This window comes from Mycteria americana, chromosome 1 (genome assembly GCF_035582795.1).
Source record: "Mycteria americana isolate JAX WOST 10 ecotype Jacksonville Zoo and Gardens chromosome 1, USCA_MyAme_1.0, whole genome shotgun sequence".
Taxonomy (NCBI): Eukaryota; Metazoa; Chordata; class Aves; order Ciconiiformes; family Ciconiidae; genus Mycteria; species Mycteria americana.
In genome coordinates this window covers 91,769,838-91,782,284 of record NC_134365.1, presented here as the reverse complement: position 1 = coordinate 91,782,284, position 12,447 = coordinate 91,769,838, and the positions used below count along the sequence as shown (strand labels likewise).

The following is a 12,447-nucleotide window of genomic DNA, read 5'->3' as shown; positions in this document are numbered from 1 at the left end:
GAGTGTGGAATGTGTATCACTTGGCAGCGGAAAGGAGAGACCCCAAATGGATAACCATGTTTGGAATTGAAATCCAAGGAGCAAAAGCAGCGAGGAGAACAGAGAGCAAGCACGCACCCGCTACTTAACATAACTCAGGCGCCCAGATAAGCCCGGCGCAGCGCGAGGAGGGAAAGGAGAGGGGAAAACAACCAGCTTATCGCAGCGAGCTCCAGCCACATGTGGGGCTCCGCACCGCTCTGCGCTCCTGCAAGAGTGACTTTCACCCAGCACAAAAAAGGAAAAAGGTCACCCCCTTCTCCCGCTGTGGCTTATAGCAGTGGCAGGGACTTAGCAAAAGAAGAGAGGCTGGCTCTCGAGAAATGCTTTCCAGGCGCTGCCGCACAGCCTCCCCTTGCTCCAGGGAGCTCCATCTCGTGCGGCGTTTTAGACCAAGGGACACGAGGTAAAGCTCTGCATGGGCAGACAGCTGTGATTGCAAAGGATAAAGCTAGAGTAAATGAGCCATTGGGACCCAGCTTCACCTGTCATGAAGAGGAGACTATCCTGCCTAAAACTTTGGGAGTTTAACACTTGGAAGCGTGTTTTGCGGGGAAATCCTAGTTGAGAGGATTCTCCCACCCCACAGATAACAGGCTCTGATGGGAAGCATCCCTGGGAAACATCATCTCACATTTTCAATTTTTTAATAGCTAATTTGGAACCCCCAGACCTTAATTTAGCATGAAGAGGAAAGCGAACACTTTCCACTCAGGTAGCCCGGGACACAGGCACGAGAGGGACCTGCCAAGTTCAGTCCTCTGCGGTCAGCTACACAAAACACGCGTAAATACAATTTCTCCCCTGCTTCGAGTAACACATTATCAGTCACACAAGCAGGATCCGCCCCACTGCCAGGAAGCAGTTACATTTCAGGCATTGACGCAACCCGCACGGTCAGGCAACAGTATGAAGTCAGCCTGCATGGGCCAGTGGAGTAGAGATAGGGTTTCAAGGGTGGTCATGTTTCAGGCCGAGCTTGCAGCTGCCCTGCCTAACATGCCATTCCCATTGGCACCATTCACTTAAAGACACACTAATCGCCTCTTCTACTAATAGTGCTCTGGAATAACACTGTCTACTGGGCAAGGCTGAAGCAACGCTTTATGGCAACCTCAAAGAATTCATCATGGTCTTGGACAGTACAATCATCTCTACAACAATTAGTCCACGTGCAACATGGAGCGGTACGACTCCTAAGAGCCGCAAAGGCTGTGCCATCTTGGCAGGTTGCCATGTGGGAAGGAAACAAGACAAATTAAGCTTTGCACAGGGGGTGAGTACAATCCCCTCAGAAAGATGCTTTCTGTTAAGGGTGAAGTGAAACAGGGAACCTTGTCTCCAGTGGTCCGTTATTTAAGTGAAGAAATAAATCCTACCGACTGAAGCAGAACAGGGCTCAGCTGCAAGAGGTATGAGGAAATGAACATTTCTCTTGACCTTCTCTGCAAAGAGGGAAGGATGATCTTATAGCCAAAGCACTACAATAAGAATCTTGGGAGCCGAGTTCTGTTTTTCATACCATTGCCATGTACTTGCTAGATGATCCCAACAACAACTTGTCTACCTTTAGGCCTCTGCAAAAATCAGTATTATAAGTGGCCCTCTTTCCAAGGTAGGCTGACATTTGATATAATGGGGAGTTGGGATATCAAGATCGGAAACACTTATGAGAAAGATACTTTACATAAGATCTGTGAGACAAAACTGAACTGCTATGAATAGCAATGTAGAACTACATTAGAGGAAGCACTCTGAGAAGCAGCATGGCAATTTCTCCCACCTTTCCGTACTACCAAAAAACTTTTGCAGCAACATCAAAGAAAGTGACCAAAAAAAAGTTATTCATTTCACTCCTTAGGTAAATTTCTGAGCTAGAAAATGCTCTGGAACACAATGTTAATGACTCGTTAGGACAAAGAAGGTGCTTCCTCTGGCATCTTCCAGAACATGGACAGTGGCGTTGCAGAAACCCCAGAGGCATGTGCTGGGATCTCAGCACTGCCAGGGCCAGCACCGCGGGTGAGGACAGCCCGTTGTGACTTCCCTGCAGAAGGCAGACAGGAAGCTTTAAACGCACAGCAGTCACAGCACAAAGCTCTTGTTAGAAACTATACAATTCTTCTGCTGGGGCTGAACATGGCATTGTAGAGAGAATGATATAGCCTTTTAAAAGGTAGATCTCTGAGCACATGCTGGAGATTAATTTAGGTGTTTTCAGGCCCAGTTTTTTAAAAGGAAGATTTGTAAAGTGGTTGAACCACCAAGGCTCAAATCTTCCTTTCTCCCTTGAGAGTACCACGGCCATGCAGACCATCTTCACAGCACTTTTCAGTTTTCCACCCAGCAAGACTTCAAAAAGCTCTTAATTTTCCAAAGAGAAATTTTCTTTTCATGCCTTGCCTTGAATTAGAATACATGCCTTCCATCAGGGATGCTGGGGTTCATCCAAGACGAGTGTTCAGAAGCCAATACTGATTCAAGAGGAAAGCCACCCAAGTATTAAAAGGGAGACACCAAGGCCCAAAACAATTTGGAATCAAGAGAGCAAGCACATAGAAAACACCCAAGCAGCATTAAGACTCTTCCCTGGAAGAAGGCACATAGGCATTACAACAAAATGAGTCTGTGAAGAAGAAAAACAGACATGTCAAGCTTTTCAGTACTGAAACTGGCAGTGTGTAAACAGGTACTCCACTGATTTCCCCACTTACAATGAATTCAACCAGTAGCACTTAATATTTAGCCCTATGCGATGTGCAATCCAGGTGCAGCCTGCACTGTTTGGCAAATAAATCCTCTGTCCTTGAGAGCAGCACTGCACTGAGAGATTATCAGTCCCAAATGTCAGAGCAGCTAAACGAGTGGCGATTTTGCCCATCCTCAGGGGGTCTACTACTACACGGGGGTCTACATCCTACATGGGGTTCACTACTGATCCCATAAGCTGAAAACTAGTCCAGTCACCTGTGCTGAGAACACTAAGACCTTGGTGGCTTAAAGTCAGAGAGGGCATAATCAGACATCTCCTTTTTGATTTATTATATAGTGTATCGCTGGCATTAGTCTGCAAAACTGTTACTTATACACTAATAAACCCTGTAGCTCCAAAATATCCACCTGGTGTTTCAAGTCACATTTGATTTACAACTGTTGGGAAAGGTCTAAAGCCTGCTCCAGACCAGCTCATAGTGAATCACAAAGGGACAAAGACGTCATGTACTGTATTTAGTTGTACTGCTATATAGTTTAGTCAAGTTTCCTGCTATGCCACATTTCGTGCCCTCGCAGGTACACCAAACGCCCTGTGCAGGGCAGTGTCTATCACCAGCTCCATCAGTAGGTAGTAACACAGTGCCAGTAACTCCCCCTCCCCAAATCAAGCCTTTAATCCACTCCACAGGAATCCTGTAGTAACAAATGAAGCCGCTCAGCAAGAAATGTGATTTGACTACAAGGTTCTTCCATTGTTGCTTTAAGTATAAAGCTGTCCAGTATCCTTTCTGTACCTGGTACACACAGGTATCACAGCATCCCATTCATCATCTTCCTTCCAAAAAAGTATCTACCATGCTTTTACCTTCATGCAGGCCTCCATGTCCCATTTCTTAAGTTTATAGTTTGTGTAAAATTGTACAGGGACCCATTTTTTCTTTTCTTGACCTGATTTAAATAGCACTCCATTCTCACTTGACCACTGCCAACCCCTGCCCTGCTTTTTAATCTGTGGCACCATTTCCACAGTTTAGCCAGACTGGACATGCTACCACAACACTGGTGCTCATCCACCTTTTAACATTGTCTTCAGTTCAAGCTCCCACACATTGATTCAACAATAAATGACCTTATTCAAGTTTCTACCTCAAGACAACAATAAACGCCAAGAGGAGCACCAGGTCCTGCTCCCCAGCGAGCTACAGCGCCGCAGAAGGCTTTGAACACTTTTTGCCAGAACTACACCTTTGTCCCTTCTCTTCGGCTGGAAGCCAACATGGGCACAACGATTCCCTCAGGACAGGACAGTAGACAAGCAGTGTAGAGCTAACAGCCCAGCTTGTCCCCTGCAAGCATTTTTGAGTGCATTTCCACAGACCCCAGGACCCTCACAAAACATTCCCAGAAGCAGTCTAAACTCTCCTCACACAACTTGTGAGTCTCAGCAGAGACAGTACCAAGTGTCCCATACTAAACATTCACAGCCTGTTCATTGCTAGCTCAGAATATGCAGGGCCCAGCAGGCAGAGAAGCGATCATGACTGCACCCATCTCTCCAACAAGATCAAAGCCAAGAAAAAAATCAAGACAAGGCACAGATTTCGTATCTTCAATTTCTGAAAACTCAGCTGGAGGAGAGGAAGTAATCAGCAATGCAGTCTTAAGCAAGGTCAACTAACCAAAGGAAGAACGTTAGGGTTGCACAGCAACATAGTATGAAAGCAAAGAAGTCCCACGTGTGTAACAAACTACCAACTGCACTTTTTTTGCTCTAGATTGTAAGGAATCAAAGGCCACAACCACCTTCCCACTATCATGTCACACAGGTGAGAAAAAAAGCCAGAAAACAAAAGCCCATGCACACCTAGCACAAGACCAACACAACAAAAACTGTGCATAAAAAAAGAAAAAGCTTTTCTTTCAGAAAAGTGACCTGTACATACACCTGCAGTCCTCTGCTCTCCTTCCCTTGAAGAACTACTGGCTCAAGAATTTGAGTTTGATAGGGAAAGTATTTAATTCTTCATTATAAAGAATGAAGCTTGAGTCCTAGGGTAAAGCTATTAAAAAAAAGTTGGAAGAATTCTAACAGGGGAAAGCAAATCCAGTTTTGACTCTAAGGAAGGTTAATTTCATAAGGCTGTGGTCGTCTTTGTGCAGATATAGTTACACCTACCATCACAAATGGCACTACAAGCTTCAGCATGACTTTGCTGAAAGCAGTAACAGGGCAGTGTTACTAGCACGATTTCTCAATTTGCATCAGTGGGAAAACCCACCGAAGGCCCATCTGTTCAACCACAACACCAGAGTAATCAATGTTCTCATGTCAATGAGTAAGCAGGCTTTTCTCATTCTCTCCATTCCCATAGCACACTGTTTTCAGTGAGGAGGGCACTGTCATGTCCTTACTTAAAAAGGAGTCAGGAACACTGGTCATTTTCAGACTTTTATTAAGGGGAAAAAATATTTTCTATAGCAGCGGTCAAGAGCTAACAGTGGAAAAGCCACAGACGTGATGCACAGTCTATCATTAGAGACTCTTTATAAATAGATTCTTTGTTTATATTTGTTCTTTGAAGTAACTTGCAGAAATAATTTATTTTGCAGCTTTCCAGAACACAGTCACACCACAGACATCATCTAGAAGAGAGAAGAAAGACAGCGTCACAAAACATGGATTTCCACTGCATATTGAGGGACAGTTCAACAATCAACAAAAAACCCCAGCAACAAACCCGCAAAAACCAACCCCCACACTGCGCTAGCATTAGAAATGTAAGTTGAATTTCAGATCTATTAGAAGACAACAGAGGCAGAACCATACTCCACTGCTGAAGAGCTACTCGCAAAGCCTGTATACTGCGAGAAGGCTTCACCATCCTCACAAGGACAGCAGTAGTTACTCTAGTGTCAATGAGGATTTCTTTGCCTTTCCTCTCGTAAGGAAGATACCTTTGCCATCATGAACAGTACTCTGGGCCTTCCAGTGGCACCAGCTGAGATGCCAGGGCCTTCAGAGGCAGAAGTCCCGAAGGCTATACTCACCACATTCACAGTCCTGCTCATCTTGCTCATATCTTGAAGCCCAGAGCTCTCATACACTCTTTGTGAGCTTCAATTAGGTGCCCACAGTTTTCTTCTCCCTTCTCAATGATGCTGCAAAACAAAAAGATTTCCAAGGTTCAACAACAAAGTGTTTGCTTACTGTTAGTCAAAGCCACAGAACTGACAAGCTGTTGGGGACAATCAAAAAATCCCTATTAGGCTCCAGAGATCTTTTTGCCTATCCTGTCCAGGGCAACACTGTTTTGGAAAGTATAATGCTATCTCAAAAAGGTGCCCAAGTCTGGAGCCATGCACTTAAAACTTGGATGAAATGCGTAACAAAATTTCCTATCAACAGCACAGTGTCTATTCTGGGCAAGTCTAGATGGGGATTTGTTATACAACACAAGGCTGTCGCATCACTTCATCAAGTATGCTGAGCTCGGCAGCAATCAGTTTCAAACCGTTCAGTATGGAAGCAACAAAATTTCTCCAGTAAGAAACCAACACACAATAGGTTGACCAGTAAATGATGTTTTAGTCCAGCTTCAGTTGGTATTTAGGGACCCTGAAGAAAAAAAAACTGTCCAGCTACTCCTAAAAGCATGATTTACCACATACGGTAACTTTTGATGTTACTGATCCATCCAAGTGTCTAATACATATTCAAATAGTGGTAACAGCCTACCATCGTTGGTATATCATGTATACCGCAAAAGCAGTTCAGACTCGCTCTTTGATTGACTGGCAGAGCGCTTCCTGTCCCCAGAGGTGGGGATTCCACCGCGCTGCAGAACGCAGGTCACAGGTCTGATCAACCCTCATCTGCCACGTTATGCTATTCTTGCTGCCAAAGGAAGAAACTACCAAATTGTGAATAACTGAAATATTTTATTTTCTTAATCATTTAAGTTTTATTACAGTAAGTACGGACAGGTCTGCTGGCCACCCAGGGCAACTCCATCTGACCTGGGACTTGCATCCTACCCTTTTCTTAGGGGGCCCTGGACTAACCGTCACTCTACCACGTAACTAGACACACACCCCTGACTTTAGCAAAAATACAGTGTCCAGTATTATGTCACCTACTGAACAACGTCTGTACCACCTGTCAGGTAAAAAAAAAAAAAAAAAAACCAAAAAACAAAACCAACACAATTTGGTGACCAGATTAAAGTTTTTTAAACTTTTAAAGATTTACTGTCATAGACAAAGGAACTCTATTCTGGGGGTGCATTTCATGCTGTTTGATAGGTCCTATGATCTATCAAAGACTAAGCCTATAATTACCCATTGTCAAATTTTGCACCTCTATGAGAAATGTCATCCTCTGAGACCTAAAAACCAAAGTATTTTATTTAAAAAAAAGAACAGCATTCATAATCAATTAAACAATAGAAATGTTACTACCTGCTAGTACCTGTTGCTTCAGTCAGTGAACGGTAGTGAAGGTTTGTAAGCAGCATTAAAAGCTAATCTCTGAAACTTCTTTTAAACTAGGGCTATTAATCACTTCATTTCTAATTTATCCTTTTAAGACATTTCCTCTTCCTCCTCCGCACTCTCCCTCCTCCCTCTCCCACCCCTCTTGGATGCTCCAGCACCCTCGCTCCGGGGTGGGGAGGGCTCCCAAAATCACGTTGGCAGGGGCAGAAACTCCTGGAAGGTTGCAACGAGCGGGGCAGGGAGGGAAATCCACCGGGCCGGGCCGGAAACGGGCACAGGACTGGTTAAAACGCCCCAGCAGATGCGCCGAGCCTGCGAAGGGGAATACCCGCGCAGGCGCTGCCACCCGCCCCAGGGAGCTCGGGGGCCACCACAGGCCACCCCCCGGGGCGGGAGAGGGCCCTCACCAGGCGTCCCGCGCTTTCTTGGTCTCCGGGCAGGCGCAGCAGGGCTTCAGCGGCTTCTTCTCTTCCCGCGCCTCCCCCGCGCCCTTGGTGTCGCAGCTGGCGGCAGCAACGGTCGACATGGCGGGCGGCTCCGCGGCAGCCACAGACTGCGGGGAAGAACGGGGCGGGAGCGGCCGTTAGCGGGCCCCCCGCGCGAGCCAGCCCTGCCCCCCGGCGCGCGCCGCTACCTGCCTGCCCGGCGCGAGAGCGGAGAGACAGCGCCGCGCTCCCCCACCACAGCGCTCGCGGCCTTCGGAGCCCGCTCCGTTCCGGGTAACCTTCCCCGCCACCCGCCCTTTCCCGGCCCGCCGCATGCTGGGAGATGTAGTTCGGAAGCCCTCCCTCCGCCTGCCCCCTCCGCCTCTTCCCGCGCCTGAGTCTCCTCCCCGCGGCGGGTGCGCATGCGGCGCCGTCGGCCGCGCTCTCCCGCTCCCTCAGCCGACGGTCTTGAACGTTTTCCCAGCGCGAGGGTCGACGGTTATAACACAAACGGATCCCCATTCTGTAACAGTTCTCCAGGAACACTCGATACCTAACAAGCCAGAAAGAAAAGGGAAGGAGGGAGCGGGCAGGAGGGTGAAAAATGGCATCAGCAGCTGAGAGGGCCTGCCACCTGCTGCAGTTTTAGCAAGAGCAGCAGCTGATGGGATTTCAGTTCTGCCAGAGCCAGGTTCCATGATCAGAAATGTGTAGCCAGCTACCTTAAGCTCTTTCTTGCTACTCAAGCAGTGGGGAAAACGGGCTTAGTTCTTTATCGCAGTTGTGCACAGAAAACCGGAGATCTGTGGGAGTGAAGAACAAGTGGCTATGTGGGTACTGCACATGCGAGCACAGCCATCATCATTTGCAACATGAGATGTTGCTGTTTCATGGCTGGGGCCCAGCCTGGCCGGTACCTGCCATGTGCAATAAAGGAAAAGATAGAGAGCTGCTTTTCCTTTGTAGTCCACCCCAAACCAGGCATCAGCAGCTGCTCTTGCTTTCCAGGTCTCTGCCATACGCAAAACAGCTTGGCTATTTTGCCACAGTCTGTCAGCTTCCTGAGGCAACTGCGTGCTACACTTGTGCCTGCAACCAGCCCTGATGATGACAGGGTTATACCTGCACATGGATAGACTGGCAGGCACGTTGCAGAGTAAAGGGACGCCCCACACAGGTAATGTGGAAAGGGCTGCACATCAGTGGATGTGACACTGCTGAGAGCTTGGAAGGGGAAAAGAAGAATATGCCCACTGGGATGCAGCTGCTGTGCCTTTTAATGGGGTGCAGCAAGAGTCAAAGAACTGGCAGCTTATATCAAGTACTAAGGGGCTGCAAAATCGTAGGAACACTGACAAGAACATTTGAAGGAACAAAGCCTGTATTTTAGGTATTTAATTAATTTCTGACTTTTAGGATGAGGTTTTTACACTTGGGGCAGATTATCCCGTACTTGTCAATCACAGAGGTATTTATTTGGTCTGTGATGAAGAGTAAATAGCAGTAGCTCCTATAAAACAGGTGACATGCTCTCAGTCTCAGCAAAACTTACGAGCTCAAAATATCTGCTAGGTATCTGAACACTCCAGTCAGGTAAAACACTGAAAAGGGTCCTGCCCTATAAAAGATGTGAAACATAAAGCAACCCCATTGTTTTCAAGAGCCCTGGGCAAGACAGAGAGAATTATTTAATTATTTTCAGTATTTACCCTTCCAATAAGCCAGGCCAGAAGGGAGATAATACAGGAGGATTGGAGATATATCATTGGAATGATAGGAGAGGATTCTTTTTTGATCCCCTCATTCTCACAAAGAGAGACAAGAAGTAGAACCTAGCTCTTTTCTAGAAGTCCAAAGCTCCACATTTTCATCGCACAGGTAGATAAGGCTCTCCTGTCTTCACCATTGAGGCACCTCTGTGGCACCCTGACAATGCAACTCCTTGAAACACAGGCTCCTGAGGAGATTGCCTATGCATTACCATCCTGCCTCTGAAATGGTGTCACGTAACACTCGCTCACCTAATCAGCCACCTCCTTAATTATCCATGAATCTCAGCTCAGTAGCCTGTCCCCAGCTATCCCATTTGGCTGGGAAGGTTGTTCAGACTGACCTACGCCCACACAGCCTCCTGGTTCAGCACACACATGTTGTGAGGCCGTGCAGCCAGGCATGATTAACTGAAAGATGTACAGGTTGCATATGTTGACCAGCATATGCTTTTTCCAAATCCATGCAAACATGTTGCAAGATGGAGCTGAGATTGAAACGCCTATCAAAAGCATGCATCAGCTCTCCAAAGCAGTGCCTTGTTATTAGTTTTTTTAACATATTAAGCATGTTTACCTTTCAAATTAACTAGCTTTGTCTTTTCTTCCTAAAGCTTTATCTGCTGGCCACTATCCAAAGGCCTAGACAGAGCTGGTGATAGCAACACAAACTCTGAGGAAACACCTGTGGTAAAAAACCTCAAAGGGAGTTTCCCAAGTCTGCAAATGAACAGTATCTTTTATTTAACAATGTCTTTTATTTTAAAAAAAGAGTTTGAATAAGATTGATTTGGCCTGTAGAAACCAGGAAAAGACCAAACAAAACACATTTTATGCTCTTGCCAGAGTTACAGAATACCAAGGGCAGAGGGAGGTTAAAATTTAGCCATTTTGGGAGAAGACTTCAAAGGGGTCTGCACAAAGCTACGGTTTGTGGGGACTAAACATCTCTGCAAGCAGCACTCCATTTTAACTCTAGCAGCTTTGCAGATTGAGGAGCACTGTTATTTTGGCCATGCTGCTTGCATGGTAACAGTTTGTAACAGAACCACCCTGGAAGAAGGAATCACTTCTTGGTGGGATGAAGGGGCTGGGAGGGAGGAGAAGGAAGGCAATTGCCATTAAAGCGCAGTTAATACGTTTTCATACTGATTGCACCAATTTGGAGTACAGTGCAGAGGGGAGATCACAGCCTTTTCTCTTCTGACATGACATTGCGCGTAAGGATTGTTAGCTTGGTGCTTTTTGTTTTCCGTTTGTCCTCTGCCTGCTGACAGTGGCAGAAGAATTATATTGAAGAGTATTGTCAGGATGAACAGGTTTATCTACCAGTCAAAGAGGAATAGCTAAGGGCAGGCTACTGAGCTGACACTGGTGGAAAATTGTCAGATCCAGTACCCAGGAAAGGAGATTCAGTGAAAATCTGAGTCTCTGAAAGAGATAATGAAAAAAGACCCTCCCTCAATCTACCATGTCACTTGGCAGCCTGGTGCCACATGTGAGAGTACAAGGATTACAGATAGCACCAGACATTTACAGCTCTGGGTTTAGAGGAGTAATGGGTGAAATAGGGGGAGACTGCCCAGTTGCCATGGGGTTCCAAATTATTTTCCCTGTACAGCCCTTTATCAGACTTAAAGAACATACAGCAGTGACTCATGACGCGTAAACATCACAGTAGCACTGCAGTAATTGCTGTTGGCTTCTTGTATCTTCAGTTTCAGCCCACTAAAACAATGGTTGTTCAAAAAAAGAAGTACTTGTCTGTTAGAGAGACTCAAATGGACAGACTTTTCAAGGAACCTCAAAAACATTTACATTCACTGTTAGGTACGGTAAGCCCCTATCAGTGTCAGTTGAAAGCAGCAGTCTGGGGTAGTCTGGGGTTCTCCAGATTTCTCACGCTTCTGATATACATGATAGAAGGTAAATTTAGCTGTGGAAAATCTGTGTGGCAAAAGAGAGCTGAAGGTATTTTGATACTTTCCATTTGGTGCCTATTCTGGGAACCACTAACCCTTTACCATCTTGAAAAAAGAAACCCATTTAATATCGGTCTAGAGAAATATTTTTGTCTTTGACTTAGTATAAATGTGAGACAGCCACTGCTCCAGCAGCCCAGTCAACCATACACTGTGTGTGATTGTCAAAGAAGTTGGCTGTGGTTTTGGTCAATGCTTGGATACACACGGGCAAAAGAGGACTTCAAACCTCTGAGCAAGATGACTCATCAGGGCCCTGTTGCCTATTATATTAACTGCCCAAGTACAAGATAGAGTCTCTGGTTTTGATCAGAGTTGCAGACCTGCAGCCACCAAATACTATCAGCTCAGCAGTGTGACCTGAGAGAGAATGAATGCTGGGATAGAAGGACCTTTGCTCTGGTCTAGTACAATGGAAGAGACTTTAAGGTGATTAATTACATCCCCTCTAGGCTTCAAACTCCATCTTTAGGTGAAGGCAAGTGGCTCACTGGGCTAAAATCACCTCAAGAAGTGATGTGCTGGTCCCTTCCCAGGCTTCCCAGGCTGAAAAGGCAAATCCCCATGTTTCAGGACTATGGCATGAATTCTGTATGCAGGGCTGCTGTACCACAGGACTGAACCATCCCCTCCTGGGAGATCACCATGGAAGGCTGTATGGAGAGAGTCTCCTTCCATACTGGCAAGCAAGCCCTTAAAGAAACAAGAGTAGAATCAGGATTACTTTTAAGCCATTTCTGTCTCTTGAATGCCCTATGAGCTAGTACTGCAACAGATCATCTCTTGCCAGAAATTTGGAGAAATCTTCAGAGCATCAGAGGCTGGAGGTGGAAGGTAGTTTGCAAGATTGCAGTCACTTTCCACTTTAGAACCAGAACGGCTGTCTCTGACATTGCAAGACTTGGCCCACAGCATCCCAGAAATTCTGGGGTGTCATGCTGGGACAAGGACTCTGTGGCCTAGTCCTCCACAGTAAAGACAGCGACCCCCCTACAACAACAGGCACAGCAGAAACTCTTGTCC

At 46.2% G+C, this 12,447-nt stretch overlaps 1 protein-coding gene across 2 annotated transcripts; it reads right to left on the bottom strand.

The window, feature by feature from the left end:
- Positions 1-5,190: 5,190 nt before the first annotated feature.
- COX17 (cytochrome c oxidase copper chaperone COX17) lies at positions 5,191-8,039 on the bottom strand. 2 transcript variants are annotated; one of them, XM_075512260.1, is made up of 4 exons: positions 7,883-8,039; positions 7,656-7,801; positions 5,803-5,913; positions 5,191-5,397 (listed from the first exon to the last, which is right to left on the bottom strand). In XM_075512260.1, exons 1-3 carry the CDS (start codon positions 8,006-8,008, stop codon positions 5,829-5,831), a joined length of 357 nt encoding a protein of 118 aa, XP_075368375.1. In that variant the 5' UTR covers positions 8,009-8,039; the 3' UTR covers positions 5,191-5,397; positions 5,803-5,828. The 2 variants fall into 2 exon arrangements, with proteins under 2 accessions (XP_075368375.1, XP_075368369.1); XM_075512254.1 differs by having other exon boundaries at positions 7,887-8,033.
- Positions 8,040-12,447: the final 4,408 nt, after the last annotated feature.